Source organism: Gloeophyllum trabeum, assembly GCF_000344685.1.
Source record: "Gloeophyllum trabeum ATCC 11539 unplaced genomic scaffold GLOTRscaffold_00001, whole genome shotgun sequence".
Taxonomy (NCBI): domain Eukaryota; kingdom Fungi; phylum Basidiomycota; class Agaricomycetes; order Gloeophyllales; family Gloeophyllaceae; genus Gloeophyllum; species Gloeophyllum trabeum.
The window spans coordinates 3267647-3282237 of NW_006920410.1; the positions used below are offsets into that span (position 1 = coordinate 3267647).

General features: G+C 57.2%; 7 protein-coding genes across 7 annotated transcripts; 3 read left to right on the forward strand and 4 right to left on the reverse strand.

Annotated features, from left to right (window-relative positions):
* Positions 1-103: 103 nt before the first annotated feature.
* GLOTRDRAFT_109293 (uncharacterized protein) lies at positions 104-556 on the reverse strand (the record flags this gene model as incomplete). The annotated part of the gene is made up of 2 exons (XM_007863137.1): positions 479-556; positions 104-421 (listed from the first exon to the last, which is right to left on the reverse strand). A coding segment is annotated over exon 2 (198 nt), but the record flags the coding sequence as incomplete, so codon positions are not given.
* A 722-nt stretch (positions 557-1278) lies between these two features.
* On the forward strand, positions 1279-3047 carry GLOTRDRAFT_109294 (TauD-domain-containing protein). The gene is made up of 6 exons (XM_007863138.1): positions 1279-1677; positions 1778-1872; positions 1990-2052; positions 2104-2504; positions 2579-2691; positions 2747-3047. The coding sequence occupies exons 1-6, from the start codon at positions 1291-1293 to the stop codon at positions 2855-2857; spliced, it is 1170 nt and encodes a 389-aa protein (XP_007861329.1). The 5' UTR covers positions 1279-1290; the 3' UTR covers positions 2858-3047.
* A 50-nt stretch (positions 3048-3097) lies between these two features.
* Positions 3098-5056, forward strand: GLOTRDRAFT_124804 (MFS general substrate transporter; the record flags this gene model as incomplete). Its single annotated transcript, XM_007863139.1, has 7 exons — positions 3098-3428; positions 3480-4162; positions 4219-4450; positions 4489-4605; positions 4661-4790; positions 4839-4881; positions 4949-5056. The coding sequence occupies 7 exons, from the start codon at positions 3098-3100 to the stop codon at positions 5054-5056; spliced, it is 1644 nt and encodes a 547-aa protein (XP_007861330.1).
* Positions 5057-5356: 300 nt separating this feature from the next.
* Positions 5357-7078, reverse strand: GLOTRDRAFT_135632 (uncharacterized protein). Its single transcript, XM_007863140.1, has 5 exons — positions 6971-7078; positions 6768-6916; positions 6646-6718; positions 6214-6596; positions 5357-6156 (listed from the first exon to the last, which is right to left on the reverse strand). Exons 2-5 carry the CDS (start codon positions 6831-6833, stop codon positions 5584-5586), a joined length of 1095 nt encoding a protein of 364 aa, XP_007861331.1. The 5' UTR covers positions 6834-6916; positions 6971-7078; the 3' UTR covers positions 5357-5583.
* Positions 7079-7524: 446 nt separating this feature from the next.
* Positions 7525-8266, forward strand: GLOTRDRAFT_102744 (carbonic anhydrase; the record flags this gene model as incomplete). The annotated part of the gene is made up of 5 exons (XM_007863141.1): positions 7525-7633; positions 7690-7714; positions 7767-7832; positions 7888-8185; positions 8249-8266. 5 exons carry the CDS (start codon positions 7525-7527, stop codon positions 8264-8266), a joined length of 516 nt encoding a protein of 171 aa, XP_007861332.1.
* Positions 8267-8357: 91 nt separating this feature from the next.
* On the reverse strand, positions 8358-10750 carry GLOTRDRAFT_124807 (cytochrome P450; the record flags this gene model as incomplete). The annotated part of the gene is made up of 14 exons (XM_007863142.1): positions 8358-8404; positions 8462-8538; positions 8591-8722; positions 8782-8831; positions 8889-9000; positions 9054-9184; positions 9240-9290; positions 9353-9582; positions 9647-9880; positions 9944-10023; positions 10078-10108; positions 10164-10290; positions 10352-10626; positions 10678-10750. The coding sequence occupies 14 exons, from the start codon at positions 10748-10750 to the stop codon at positions 8358-8360; spliced, it is 1650 nt and encodes a 549-aa protein (XP_007861333.1).
* Positions 10751-11895: 1145 nt separating this feature from the next.
* On the reverse strand, positions 11896-13854 carry GLOTRDRAFT_124808 (cytochrome P450; the record flags this gene model as incomplete). Its single annotated transcript, XM_007863143.1, has 11 exons — positions 11896-11949; positions 12009-12120; positions 12217-12347; positions 12396-12446; positions 12498-12724; positions 12794-13027; positions 13085-13164; positions 13230-13260; positions 13317-13443; positions 13494-13752; positions 13820-13854. 11 exons carry the CDS (start codon positions 13852-13854, stop codon positions 11896-11898), a joined length of 1341 nt encoding a protein of 446 aa, XP_007861334.1.
* Between the last annotated feature and the right edge of the window lie 737 nt (positions 13855-14591).

Genomic DNA, 14591 nt, shown 5'->3' on the forward strand with positions numbered 1-14591 from the left:
GGGTCGTTGAAGTGCTCCATGAGGGGGTCGTCGACGTCCTCCGGGACGTCGGGCGCGGGCCTGCGGAAGCGGAACTGGGGGAGGCTGGCGAGGTAGCCGGCGGCGCCGGTGGTGTGGGCGTCCGCCTCCATATCGCGAGCGGGCTAGGGCGTGAGTGAATGAAAGAGAGAGGGGGGGGGTTAAAGCACGACGGGGTGCCGCAGGACTCGGAGGGGGATTCGCGACTGGGATTTGGGCGCACGGGCAGCGGCCTTTTGTGCATGCTCGGGTAAGTTTGTGTGGCCTGGCGAGAGGAGGTCATAAGGCGGTTTCATGTAAACTCTGCCCTGGCTCGGCGGGAGAAGCGACTGAATTTCCATCCGGGGGGGGGGGATGAGACAATTAGTCTGCGTGACGGGTGTCCGCTATCTTCACAAAAAGCCTGGGAGCGGGGGTAATCGCATTCCATTTCATTACAACGAAGCGGGGCTGGACGTACCATCATCTAGCCGCATCTCCAGTTGCTCATACCCAGCACAGGGTGCGCTATTCCGCGCAGCTTTGTATGTTTCCTGTGCGTACAAAGTCGCGCTGCGAGGCCGACAACGCGTACGGCAGTCACAGCACGGAGTCACCGGGCGAGGCTATCTCGCTGCGATCTGTCGATACGGGCTGCGAAGCTCTTTTGTCTCGCGCAGGCTTATTGTCATTCACAATAGCCAGCGGGCCCTGTCTCGCATGTGCCAAGATCCGTCGTCCCGATCCTCCGTCGATCAACGTGGCTTTGTGGGCGCCTGTTTGGCTGGGGTCTGGCGCCACCGCAAAGAGGACACCGGAACCGCTGTGGACGTCCGGCCGGGGCTGCCGTGTATGTCTGAGAACGCCATCCCCACCGATAACTCGACATGATTGCGTGCAGAGGGGGTCGTGCCTGATGCTTTCTTGGGTTTTCCCGACATATGTGCTTGGAACGGAGTACTAACGCTATTGCTACATCCAGCAAATTTAACCAGGACGCGGCCTGCTTTCACGCTTTGCGGCGTATCCACCATACCCCCGTCTATGGAGCTGTGCCACTACACTCATCTTGATCAACGACAAGTGCCTCGGGTCCCGGTGCCAGAGTCTCGCAGTCGCGGGCCGGGCCACCCATGACCTTATCACCCTCCACAAATAACGCCTCTGCTCGTGAACTCATAATGGCGCACACCGAATCGCAAATGGCGAATACACGTCCTATATCTCCGCAGAACCACGCAGCCATGCCCGCGCACGGCTACGCATACATACAGACCCAAAAGCACTCGCACAATGGCCACCGCGACGATCACCGAGCTGAGCACCGCGCTCCCCGCCAAACTCTCGCTCAACGCCTCGGCTCCGGCTAACAGCGACACCGACACTCAGTCCCGCACGGGCTTCCCCGGCGGCCCGGGCCTGCAACAGCCGCCCAGCGAGCGCGGCACGGACTACCGCTACGCGCACCTGCTCCCCGTCTTCCCCAAGGACGAGCACTACCCCCCGCTCACGCCCTTTGCGCACGCCGACCCCGGCCTGCGCGCGCTCGCCCATGCCGACCCGCGCGCGTTCCTCCAGGGCGCGAGCACCGTCGAGATCACGCCGAACCTCGGCACCGAGGTGCGCGGCGTGAACCTCGCGAAGCTGGATCCGGATGCGAGGGACGAGTTGGCGTTGTTGGTGGGTGTTGGGTTTGCATCACGCTTTTGTTCCCCCCACCCATTGTGTTCTTTATATCGGGTTGGGTTGGTGTTGACATGGCGATCGGCTGTCTGCATAGGTCGCACAAAGAGGCTTGGTCGTCTTCCGCGACCAGCAAGATTTCATCGACGCGGGGCCCGACTTCTACCTCGAGTGGGGACGCCACTTTGGTCGGTAAGTACCCATTCCGCGTCTTCCTGCGCGCGTGTTCCTCGGCTTCTCCTTCCCGTGCTTTTGTGGTGCTATATGCACCTCCACGGGCATATCACAAACCTAACCTCGTACTCCCAGGCTTCACATCCACCCGACCTCAGGGCACCCGGAGGCCTACCCCGAGCTGCACCTCGTCTACAAGTACGTCTTGTCCGCCCTCCCCTTCTGACCCGCACCAACCCTCGCTCCCAGGGACGGCGCCTCCACCTTCAACTACGAGCTGCACGACTCCCTCCAGCCCACCGTCTGGCACTCCGACGTCTCCTACGAGCTCCAGCCGCCGGGGCTGACGACCTTCTTCCTCCTCGCGGCCCCCGCGACGGGCGGGGACACCGCGTTCGTCTCGCAGGTGTCCCTCCTGCGCACGTTCTCCCCGCAGTTCCGCGCGTTCCTCAAGACGCTCAAGGCGGTGCACTCGGGCGTGTCGCAGGCGGAGTTCAGCCGGGCGGGCAATAGGGGCGGGGTGGTGCGCAGGGAGCCGGTGGAGAACGTGCACCCCGTGGTGCGGCGGCACCCGGTGACGGGCGAGGAGGCGCTGTACGTGAACCGGCAGTTCACGCGGCGGATCGTCGGGCTCAAGAAGGAGGAGTCGGGTGCGTGGGTTTCGGTTATCTGCTCGGGGTGGGTCGCGGACGCTGACGGTGCGCGCGGGCGGGCGGGCGGGCAGACGCGATCCTGAACCTGCTGTACGACCATATCGACCGGAGCGCGGCGAACCAGGCGCGCGTCAGGTGGCAGCCGAACACGGTCGTGATCTGGGATAACCGTGTCACTGCGCACGTACGTCCTCCGCTGGTCTTCGTTGGTATGACGCTGACGCTGACGGTGCCGGTAGACCGCGATCCTCGACTATGGCGAGTCGAAGCAGACGCGCCACGGCGCGCGCATCACGCCCCAGGCGGAGAGGCCGATCCCGGCGCAGGAGGGTCTGGAGTTGGATGACTGAGGGTGTGGGATTGTGTATGCTGTAGAACTGGATGTATCGACGACGGATGTATCGGATCGAGTGTAAATGTGGACGCGAGAGGGGTTGATCCTGCGTCGTCGAAGTCGTAGACAGGTGGCGGTGCACCTCGTGTTATCGTGGCCTGCGATTGGTTGGTCAGCGCGGTGTAATCTAATCAGCAAATACTGGCCGTAGACTCTGCTAAACCACCCAGCGGGCACCCCTTGCTCGCATCCCAGCATGAGCCACACCGACTCGCCCGACCCAACGTCAGAAACCGAACCGCTCCTGCAGCCTCAACAAACCGAGGATGCGAACATCGGGCCGCTGAAGGTGTCCCCCGTCACGCTCATCTTCCCGGTCGTCCTGGTCTACCGCCTGGCGATGCTCCTCCCGAGCACGACCACGTTCTACATGCTCAAGCAGTTCGCCTGCCGCCTGTGGTACGTCCTCCACGACCCCGACGCCATCCCGCCCGGCGGGCTGTCCGACGAGCAGTGCGCGATACCGCCCGTCCAGCGCATGTTCTCCGCCATGCTCACCTTTGTCGCCATCATGGACGGCGTCGGCTGTGAGTCCACCCACCCCTCCCACGGCGGTCTCTAACACACCCCAACCCCAGCCGTCGTCGGCTACAGCGCGCTCAGCTTCTTCTCCTCGCGCCACGGCCGCAAGCCCGTCATGCTCGCCATGCTCGCCCTCGCCTCCTGCTACGGCGCCTCCCTCGTCCTCTCCACCCTCGTCCCGCCCGGCGCCCCCGAGCTCGCCCTCCTCGCCCTCTGGCTGCTCGCCCTCTCGCTCGCGTCCCCGCCCGTCTTCGGCTTCCTCGCCAACATGTTCGTCGTCGACACCACCCCCGCCGCCGCCCGCACCGCCGGCATGAGCGCCCAGAGCGGCTGGAGCATCCTCGGCGGCGCCGTCTCCTTCTCGCTCGGCGGCCTCATCACCAAGCGCGCGGACAACGTCCTCGTCGTGTACTGCCTCTCCGCGGGCATGCTCGCCGCGCTGGGCGCGTACGTGTTCTTCGTCGTCCCCGAGTCCTTCACGCGGGACAGGCGCGAGGCGCTCCGGCGCCAGCGCGCCGAGGCCCAGCGTGCGTCGGGCTCATCGAGTTGGCGGCGCCTCGTCGCGCCGTTCGAGCCGCTGAAACAGTTCAGGCCCGCGCGCAACCCGCGCACGGGCCGGCGCAACTGGCGCCTCTTCTACTGCGCGGTGCACATCTTTGCCGCGCAGCTCGCAGACGCGTACGGCGCGGTCTCCATCGTGCTCTACCTCACCGCGCGCTTCGACTACAAGCCGTCCGAGGTGCGCGCCCCCTCCCTCCTCCCTTGACTGTGTGCTTTGGTTGATTGGACCGGCAGACGGGGTACGTCCTCACCACCCTGAGCCTCGTCGACGTGTTCACCCTCACGGTCGTCCTGCCCCTCCTCGTCCGGCGCGTCCTGCGCCCGTTCTACCTCCGCCCGAAGCCGAACGGCAGCACGGACACGAGCGACCGCCTCGACGTGCACATCGCGGTCGCCTCGTGGTGCGTCAACGCCGCCGCGTACGTCCTCCTCGGCGCGGTGCACACGCGCGCCGCGCAGATCGGCGGTGCGTTGCGCCTTTTTCCTTGCTCACATTTACGCAAGTGGGCTTGACTCGTGGATGCGGGGCGGATATAGCGGTCGTCCTCCTCGGGTTCGGCAGCGGCGGCGGCCCCGTCGCGCGCAGCCTCGTCGTCGCGACCGTGCACCCGCTCAAACAAGGTGCGTGTCGGCCCACAACACCTTCACCCCGTCCAACTTGACCCGTGCGCGCCAGGCGACGCGCTCGGCGCGGTGGAGATGGTCTCGAGCCTCGGCACGCTGCTCTCGCCCGTCGTCATGGGCAGCGTCATGACCGCGTGCGTGCCCTTCCTCCCCCTCCTCCGCATTCGCGACTTGGCACATGTGTACTAACGCATTCGCGGAATGGTGCGCGCGTGTGTGTGTGTGTGCAGGACCATCTCGACGCTCCCGCAAGTCGTGTTCTGGGTCCACGGGGTGAGCGAGGGCGAGTTGACGTGCCAACGGTCTGCCCGCGACTGATACTTTGCGTGCTCTGCCGCAGGCGATCGTCGTCTCTGCCGTGATGGTCCTCTTCCTCGTGCGCGACTCGGATAGGTACCAGGGCCCGCGGGACGAGCCGCCGCAGGAAACGTCACGCTCTGAATCGTAGATGATGATATTGTAGATCTATGCCGTGTAGTACGTCGGTTTTTTTTGTTATTTTGGGCGTCGGCGCGGCTACTGATGGTTCTGAAGGTATCATATGTAATCCCTAATGCGTCGTGCTCAACGACTTGAATCGCTAGCATGAGCCTAAACTTGTGGTCCGAGGCTGCGCGCGTGGCAGCAGTTTGCAGTCAGTCTTCGAATTCTGCATCCCAGGCACCCCACCGATAACTGGCTGCCCTGCTCAACCGCTTACGCAAGTCGTTGACCCACACAATTCATACAAGTGTCACTATAATTCAGACGACCGTCACGGTATACCCTTATATTCATTACATCGACAACTAAGTACCCACATCTACCCAAGCAGCAAGCATAAACACCTAAAAATACAGCCAACGTACAACCGACGACGCGACCAAAGTAGACCACAGAAAATACAATAGTATTAGTATCGCGCTCCGAAGTCCACTTTCCTAACTCGTGAACCCCGAGCACTTCTCGTTCCCGATGCGAATGCAGGTAAGTCTTTTACTCAACGTGGTTATGATACCACAGAGGGCCACCCAGGTCGATGCCCTGGAGCACGGCGGCCCACTCGTTGGATGTGAAGCGCGCACAGCGGGGCCGGTGGCCGGGCGGGTCTTCGGACACCGCTCCATCCGGCCATCGCTGTGGCTCACCGAGTATCTGCGCCGCCTCCCTCTGGAACCGCTTAATCGCCGCGATCGCGTACTCGCGGTTCCGGGTGGGGAGAGGCGAGAGCAGCGCGCCCGCTTTCTTCATCTCGTCGGACCGCGCCAGAGAGCCGTTGGCCATGAGCGATGAGGGTATGGTCGTCTTGAGCATCTCGGCCGAGCGCATAGAGCGCGGCGGGGAGACGGGTCTCCCAGGGGAGTTAGAGCCGGACGGCGAACGGTTGCCCGTGGGGCTGCCAGACGCAGACGTAGATGGAGAGGCAGACGCTACGTCCTGGGCCTCGCGACCGCTAGCCTGCTCGAGGTCAGGCAGCAGATCGTCCGGGCGGAAGCGGTGCAGGTTCCTAAAGCTACTCGGCGTGGCATCCCACAGACGCATTAGATAACTCCCGAGCCGTACTTGCTCCTATACCCACGACACGCATGACCACCTGCGACACGCGGGAGACGCGATCTTGCTCACCGTAGCGCTCTGCGGCAGGAACGCGGCCATCATCGCGAGGACGGTCGTCCTCATACGCACCACGAGGTTCACGCTCGCCGCGAGCGAGACGGAGAAGAGCGACGTGTTGGCGGGGGGGTGCAAGCGCATCGGCAGGGCGAAGGGGGAGGGCGCGCGCGGGCCGGTGTAGTCGTCGCGGAAGTGGATGTCGAAGGTGTTCATCCTGGGCAGCTGGGCGTAGCCGTCCCTGTAGCTCGGGCGGCCCGGGTCCCTCTGGCCCGCAAAGGTCACGGCTTCGCGCTCGACCAGGGACTGCTCCTCCAGGACGATGTGTTTGCAGAGCACGTCCTTGATTGGGTAGAACGTCCATGTGTCTTTTTCGAACGAGGGAAGCGGGTAGACCACTGGGGAAAAGTGAGATAAGCTCGGCATGTAACTGTGAGAGTACCGCACTGGGCAGGATGTTCAGGAGCGATGCGTGCTGCATCCCTTGGGGTATCAGGCCGAGCGTGCACATCCGAGCGCCCTAAGCTAAGGTCAATGAAACACAGTCGATCGCTAGGAGATTGACGCACTATGCGGTCGAACAGAGAGTGTTCGTTGGAGAGCAACGGGCGCCATTCCGTCTTAACACTGGTCATGGTCGTTCGTCTATCGTTAGATCAGGTTAAATCTTCCAAATTATCCCGGAGCGCCTGATCGATGTGTTCGAAAAATGCACGCACTGCGCTCCACAGGAGTCAGCAACCCTCCACGATGGCAGCAACGAGAGACTCACAACGTTCGGGCACCGTACGAGACTTCGTGTATATGCAAGTACGGGCGCTGAAGCGAGTGGGCGACGACGAACGACGTAGAATCGATAGAACGATGACCAAGAGGCGGCATTGGCACAAGCGAGGCTCGCTCTTGAAGTATTTGCGGCGCAGAGTGTGATTCCACGCGTGACGTCACGCGAGGCTCATAGTCCTCATCACATGCACCCCATTGACGGCACGTGATCCCAATCATTCACGCGTCCCGGCGGTATCCGTGACAGGCTCTGTTCTTCGAGCTTCTTCTGCCTCCCCAACGAAATGCATTGCTGAAGCCCCCACTCTGCCCCCGCTATCTTATCCTGTTTTATATACCGCACTCTATAGGCACTCTAATCCTAATCCTTGCTTCTTCGGGCCAGCCTGTTCCGACTATCGCGCCATGCGCACGCCATTCACCCCGTCCTTGGCTTCTCCCTGGCTATTTATTCCCAGACGGACGGCTGCCATCCGACCTCACAATCGCCTTCATCGACTAGCCCTAGCACATTCGCGACCTCTCCGACATTGCAGAACCATGTCGTCGTCCACCGAGGAGCATTTCCTGGCCGCCAGCGCGGAATATCAGAAAACGTTCGGCGATAAGGGGTCCCTTGCCACCCCGCCCGTCAAGAAGCTAATTGTAGGTAATGTAAAACTATTCAGTTGTATTTCGGGCTCTCTCTGCAACTCACTTAACCAGTGACGTGCATGGATTCTCGTATCAAGTAATGGCTCGCAGGTCTTTCACGGTACAGAACGGGACTGACGATAGTCCAGCGTTGTCGCGCATCTTGGTCTGAAAGAAGGTGACGCCCACATCATCCGCAATGCGGGTGGAAGCGCGTAAGTCCTCAGCCATAGGCGTACCTGACCCAATGTGGATCCACCCTTTCCCCAGGAAGGACGCCCTGCGGAGTATCATCGTATCCCAGCGCATGCTGGGCACCCGCGAAATCGCTGTCTTCCACCACACGCAGTGCGGCATGCTCAGCGTCACCACCGATCAGATCCGCAAGACAGTGAAAGACTCGGACCCGCAGAACGACGCGCTAAAGGCGGTGAATAATATCGACTTCCTGGAATTCAGCGACCTCGAAGGGTCGGTAAAGAAAGACGTGGAGTTCTTGAAGGAGAACCCTCTCGTCTTGAAGGAAACCAAGGTGACCGGGTGGGTTTACGAGGTCGAGACCGGAAAGGTAGGATGGAATATACATGGGGATATACCGTACACAGCGCTGACGTACAAATAACCTACACAGATAAGACGGATCGTTTAAACAGAGTACAGTCGAAGCTCGCCTCTGGCTCTCGGCCTCCCATATAATTGAATATATTTCTTGACTTCTGCTTCTCCTGCTGTGGTATCTGTTAACGACTGACGGGCTTCACCCGGAGAGGCATCGCATCTTCCGGTTCTGAAGTAGACCACATCAACATGCGGAAGCCACAAGGAAATATGAGCTACAACTCACTCATAGTGACCGTGGCTGTCGGCTTGGCCTTCTGCCCTTCGTATGCGGGATAGAATTCAAAATTGGCGATAAGCACACTGCACAGAAATGGTGAGGTCAAACCCGCGGCGAATCATGAACGACACGCACGCGAGGATAGCCTTCATCTCCATTATAGCCATAGTCTTCCCGATGCATGCATGAGGTCCTGCCAGGAATGTGAGGGTGGAGAACGTAGGGTGGTAGGTCGGGGGTAGGTTAAGCCAGCGTTCCGGGCGGAATCTGGATGGATACGAGAAAAGTTTAGAAGCGCACGGGCAGCCTTGAATGAAAACTTATACTCTTCGGCGTCGTCACCCCAGACCGCCTTCCAGGTATTGATCGCTCTGATCTACTCCCAGCACTTCAGCCCAAGGGCAGTGATCCACCACGAACGAAATGACCTCACAGGCAGAGAGAAGAGAGTGCCCTTTGGCACGCGAACGCCGTCTAACCATATGTCTTTTCCGGCTTTGCGGTATGTCACGGGGACCGGCGGTAGCACTCGTAGACCTTCTTGACTAGAAAGGCGTTACCTCTCAGTTGAGTGTGGCCCCCCGTCAAGAACACTCACACGACGCAATTGAGATACGACAGCTCCTTCAATGTCTTGTAGTCCGGCCTGGGATTCGCAGAGATGATCTCAGAAACTTCTGCCCGCAGTTTGTGCTGTGCTTCCTGGTTACACGCCAGGAGCCATAGTGTCTGCGAAAGCAGCTTCAGCGAAGGGGACAAAGCGTGGTTGGAAACGACAACGGACCCAGGCAAGTCCAGATGCCGTGGTTTCATGACCGGCTCCTAAGAAGGTGAGCTAGGAATTAAATATATCGTCAACAGCGAGGTATCAAAGTACGACGATTGAATAATGTTCACCATCTGCTCGATCAACTCGTCATCTCCCATGCGGTAAGCACCCGATCTGACTTGTCCCGGCTCTTTCATATCTTCCGTCGCTCTCGCTCTGAGGAGCAGCGACATGATGTCTTTCTTGCTCGCCGTGTCGGACGCGCCGACGCCGGATGACTCGGCGATACTGGACGCGAGTATCTGGGCACATATGGTTCGTATTCTCCGTGCGGAATCCAGCATCGTCGACAGGGGTTCTGGGAGTAACGTAAAAACGTAAGCTCATGTCAGGGCTGCATGGGACCCGATGGACAAACTCACTGGTTACTGGGGTTCTGTCGAACCAATGCCGATGCTCGTAAGCCCAGTTGGTCCGGAGCAGAGCTGGTGCTCCGGGGAGGTTAATGAAGACGAGCAGTCTAGCGAGGTTCTCCCCGGACTGGAGGTTGATCAACTCTTCGTAGGCTACCGCCAGTTCGTTGTGGGGATCAAGCAATGAGTTGCATTTGTAGCCGAAGGCGGTCTCGCAGATGATGTCCAAGGTTACTTTGCTCACTGGAAGGACGCCAGATGTCAATGTTTCGCGGAAACGCAGCTCAATGTACTGGGAGCACGCACTCCAGTCGTACATATGAAACACGGTACCCTCGTGCTCTGGACCTTTGTCTTGAATTTGTGACTTTAGCGTCCTGATGAGTCTATGCGCGTCATGTAAATGGGGTAGTCTAGAAATCGGGGAAATAATGACCTACATCTCGATTGGGCCGTAGTACATTTCCGTCTCTAGAAGGGATACCGTCAAAATATCGCCGTAAAGTCAGCAAATTAGTTCACTTACGAGCTGTGAGGCTCGGAATGGAGAACGCAGGGTTCAAAACCTTCCTCATGGCCTTATGTTCGTCGCCAGTAACTGTTAAGAGGCCCCATCCAGCGACCATCCCAAGGATGTTCTTCATGAAGTCGGGCTTGCCGAGGTAGCGGGTGTCAGCTACGAGTTTTCCAGTATGGCTACTTCCAGGAACCTACCCTGGGGCAATCCAACCATCCACTGACTAGCACCTTCTCTAGAATCTCAGGTTTCACAAGGAGGACTCGCTCTACGCCCACCGGTCCCACAGCCCGAACGGTCGGGCCATAGCTCTCTACCCAGTTACGCTGGATAATGCCAGGCTCAGACTTGGCAATTGTCAGGAAGACTCCCGTCAGAGGATTTCCCAATGGAGGACCCGGAACTTTCCTGAGAGGAGACAGCAGGTAGGGATACAATATTATATTGTAGAGTGCTTTGAGCAGAACGAGCCCTGCTTAAGAGTTTAGAGGTATTTTACAGACGGTAAAGGCTGATCTCATACCTGCAACGCCGAACCAGAGGATGGCCGAGTAGTTCTCGCGCGACGGGGACGCGGCACTTTCAGGGATCTTCATTCCGAACCTCTGCACTCTTCAGGACATATATTGGATGAGGTATGTATGGATGCGCGTCGATACGTGCGCCATGCGAAGTGTCGCTAATGATATGTCAGTAGTCGGTGCATGTGATACTGTACTACGAGTAGTCCAGCAATCAAGCTTCGCCTTCTGGCTCCATTGGAGCGACCGCAGCCGCTAAGAGGAAGTCATCGGGCCTCCCTAATGGATGAAATAGGTGCGCGTTCATTCGTACGTCTCCCGCAGTTGTTGAACAATTTTCAGAACAAAGGCGGTCGATTCAACTCAATTCTCTCGAACCTGCAGAATATCTACACACCTGTAGTCTAACTGCCGCGCTAGACACGCATGCCTGCTAGCGTGCTCGTCTGGGCTAGTCAAAGCGTGCTCTGCCTCACAGTGAATGTCCGCTAGAACTTCGATGAAGACGATGCCACAGTGCCAGTGAAATCAATGGCCCCGGGCCGGGGAGCCGGCGCCGAGGCAGGTGAACTGAACGTTAAGCCAGCTTCAGGCGCCTGTCATTCGCAACGCAGTCCTCTAGCTAACTAAGTAATACGTATGACAGCCTGCACTTCGAATTGGGCACGATCCTGCATCTGAAACAAACAATACGCAGGGCTAGCGGTAAATCTGCAAAACCATCGCAATGTTCTGGGATCACAGCGTATCAGCATGTTCGTTTTGCATCCTGATATTACGTGGGTCGATATACCTTAAAGTGCGCGCACTCGAAGCGGCATGGCATCTGCGGGTTCTAAACGCCATGATTTGAACAGGTCAATGTATACTGTGCCTAACTTAGGGAGTAGACATATCTCACTCATGGTAACAGTGGCGGTAGGTTGTGCCCGCTGTCCTTCGTAGGCTGGAAGAAATTCAAAATTTGACACGAGCAACCTACGAGTAAGGCGGGTCCATAAATTTATCCCCTGAATATGAAACCGACCTGTGCTCACGCAAGGATAGCTTTCATCTCCATAATTGCCATTGTCTTTCCTATGCAGGCGTGCGGACCTGCCAGGAAGGAAAGAAGAGAGAATGTTGGATTGTAGGATTCCGGTAGCTTCAGCCAGCGTTCAGGCCGGAATCTACAAACATGAGTTAATGGGGGATATAGGTGTATTATCAACCACAGCCGTTCACTCTTCAGCGTCGTTCCCCCATATATCTTTCCAGGTGTTTATGGCTCGGATCTTTGTTCGAGATTATCAGCAGATTCCTAAGACCCAGCCTCAAGTGCACAGTGCCTTACCGGCAAACAGAAAAGTGTCCCTTTGGGCACCCACACGGAATTAAACCAGAAACCCTCGTCTGCTATCCTATTGGTCACCGCAACTGGAGGAAGCACCCGCAGGCTCTCCATACTGGCAAATTGCAGAGAGCACATGACTCAGTCAGCAATGATAACTGTCACGTGGTAGACAAGTCTGACAGCTGCGAGACTAACAATGAAGACTAACATAACACAATCCAGATACTCAAGGTCCTTCAGAGTCCTGTAGTCGGGTCTGGGATTAGACCCAGTAGTGCGCAACACCTCTGCGCGTAGTTTTGACTGCGCGTTTGGATGCGACGCTAGTAACCACAGGACCTGTCATAGTTTTAGAAGAGGTTTCAATAGAGGACCAAGCCTGCGGACCCATGATAGACCTGAAGCCGTTGTCTCGTGCCCAGCTCCCAAGAAGGTGAGCTGATACTAGGATCAGTAAATAGTCTGGAGTATAAGAGGGGGAATAGAAACCATCTGCTCTATCAAAGCTCGGTCGTCCATGTGATAACCGCCCGAGGACTTATCATCAGAATCCAAAGGATTCCTATCAGACGCCCGGGCATTCAGCAGCAACGACATGATATCCTTCTTGCCAGCAATGTCATGTACATTGAGCGATTCCGCGATCTTCTCATCCAAAAGCCGTGCACATATTGATCTGATCTGGCGCATGCATGTCATCATGGTAGACACCGGTGCTGATCAGCACAGCAATGCTCAGTTAATAAGACACAGTATGGAATCAAGCCGAGAAGCTGTGGACTCACACAAGCCAGGTATCCTATTGAACCAATGTCTGTGCTGGTATCCCCACTCCGATCGGAGGAGCGCAGGGCCACCTGGCAGCAACATTATCATCACGAGTTTCGCATTCGTTTCGTTGGACTGCAGCTTTAGTAGGTTCTCATAAGCTACAGCCAGCTCGTTGTCGGGATTCAGGAGCGAATTGCAGTCGTAACCGAATGAAGTTCTGCATATGATATCTAGGGTGACCTTACTCACTAGCCAGGCCAGTCTGAATAGTCAGTGAAAGTCGGCAAGCGAGGTATCCAGCTTACTCCAGTTGTACATATGCGTTTGTATTTCTTTGGACATATCGCCGTTCTGTCGAATTTGTGTCTTCAGCTTCTGGATAAGGCTAAAACCGTTCAAATTTGACACATCCAGTGAACGAGGCGGAAGGCCAGCCATGCAAATACTTACGTTTCGATAGGCTCGTAGTACATTTCAGTTTCTGGGCGACGACGTTTCAGAGGCAAGGAGTGACGGGACCCGGGATGCGACGCTTACGAGACATGAGATTTGGAATAGAGAAGGCCGGGTTCAAAATCTTCCTCATCAATCTATGTTCCTCTCCGGTGACAGTCAATAATCCACAACCGGCAACCATGCCCAAGATGTTCTTCATGAAGTCGGGCTGTTCGGCGTTTTGTGAGAGACCTGTTATTCCTGTGATATTCAACTCACTCTTGGACATTCAAGCCACCCAGTCACAAGGATTCGCTCGAGGTCTGCAGGCCTCACTATGACAAGTCTCTCGAGGCCGAACGGTCCTATTGCGCGGACGAAAGGGCCATATTGTTTCACCCACTCTCGTTGGATGACGCCGGGCTCCGAATTCCCGATGGTCAGGAAGACGCCAAGGAGCGGATTGCCGACCGGAGGCCCTGATACTCCCTTGAGTGGAGATAGGACAAACGGGTAGACGAATGTGTTGTACAAAATCCTGATAAGCAGTAATACTGGAAACAACCTTCGTCAGCGAGTAAACTACGACGATAAGATGGACATACCCGTGACTGCTGACACCGTGTACCCAAGAGTACATACAAGGCGGTTAACCGTATCGTAGCTCGCATAGGACGAGTTCATGGTTGAGCAGCTGTTTGTGCGGCCTATGTCACCACGACTTAGAGGTCCTTCAAGTCACCAATGCAGCTCATTGGGTTGGAAGCACCTAGTTATAATTAGTATGCCAAATATGCTCGAGTAAGCGAAGTTTCTCCATACCAGTAGTGACTGCGACATTCACTGGTATCCTGTGCGTTGCGTGACTCATGTATAATCACAGGACGGTCTCTAAAGATCCAGTCATGCACGGGAGATGTACGTGTGCGGTCAACTTACCAGGCGCTTCGATTAATTCGGAGCGTCAGTGGCGTTACACGGATGCCCTAGGCCTGAGGCCTGAGGCCTGAAATCGTAACCACACGATCCTCCTGTCCCAGTGAGAATCCGATGCTCTCCATCCAGAAGGCGATGACGAGCCTGACAAGCCCTATTCACCTAATGCTTACCCTGTACTGGAGGACGCTGTCGAGTTCGGACCACGTAGGACTTAGGCTCGTGAGCACGCTTTCGTAGCCTGATTGAGGGCACAAACTGTCTACAAAGTACCAATATTCTGCCAGTGCCCTCAATGTTGGTACGACAGTCTGGTCACGAGCCTACGTAGGACTCCGCAGAAAAGGATAAATATCCGTCCGCAGGTCGCGTCCGTGCGGAGGTCTCGAGCTTGCGTAACTGGCAAATCTCGTACCTCTCCTATTGCCTAAGACCAAGTTC

What these genes read in the sequence shown, in the direction of transcription:
- GLOTRDRAFT_109294 (XM_007863138.1), top strand. Translation starts at nt 1,291, where the DNA reads ATGGCCACCGCGACGATCACCGAGCTGAGCACCGCGCTCCCCGCCAAA. An exon ending in GAGCTGCACCTCGTCTACAA is followed by an intron (nt 2,053 to 2,103) that starts GTACGTCTTGTC and finishes CCTCGCTCCCAG; the next exon opens with GGACGGCGCCTCCACCTTCA. An exon ending in ATAACCGTGTCACTGCGCAC is followed by an intron (nt 2,692 to 2,746) that starts GTACGTCCTCCG and finishes CGGTGCCGGTAG; the next exon opens with ACCGCGATCCTCGACTATGG.
- GLOTRDRAFT_135632 (XM_007863140.1), bottom strand. Translation starts at nt 6,833, where the DNA reads ATGACCAGTGTTAAGACGGAATGGCGCCCGTTGCTCTCCAACGAACAC. An exon ending in GCTCCTGAACATCCTGCCCA is followed by an intron (nt 6,597 to 6,645) that starts GTGCGGTACTCT and finishes ACTTTTCCCCAG; the next exon opens with TGGTCTACCCGCTTCCCTCG. An exon ending in TCCTGCCGCAGAGCGCTACG is followed by an intron (nt 6,157 to 6,213) that starts GTGAGCAAGATC and finishes TCGTGGGTATAG; the next exon opens with GAGCAAGTACGGCTCGGGAG.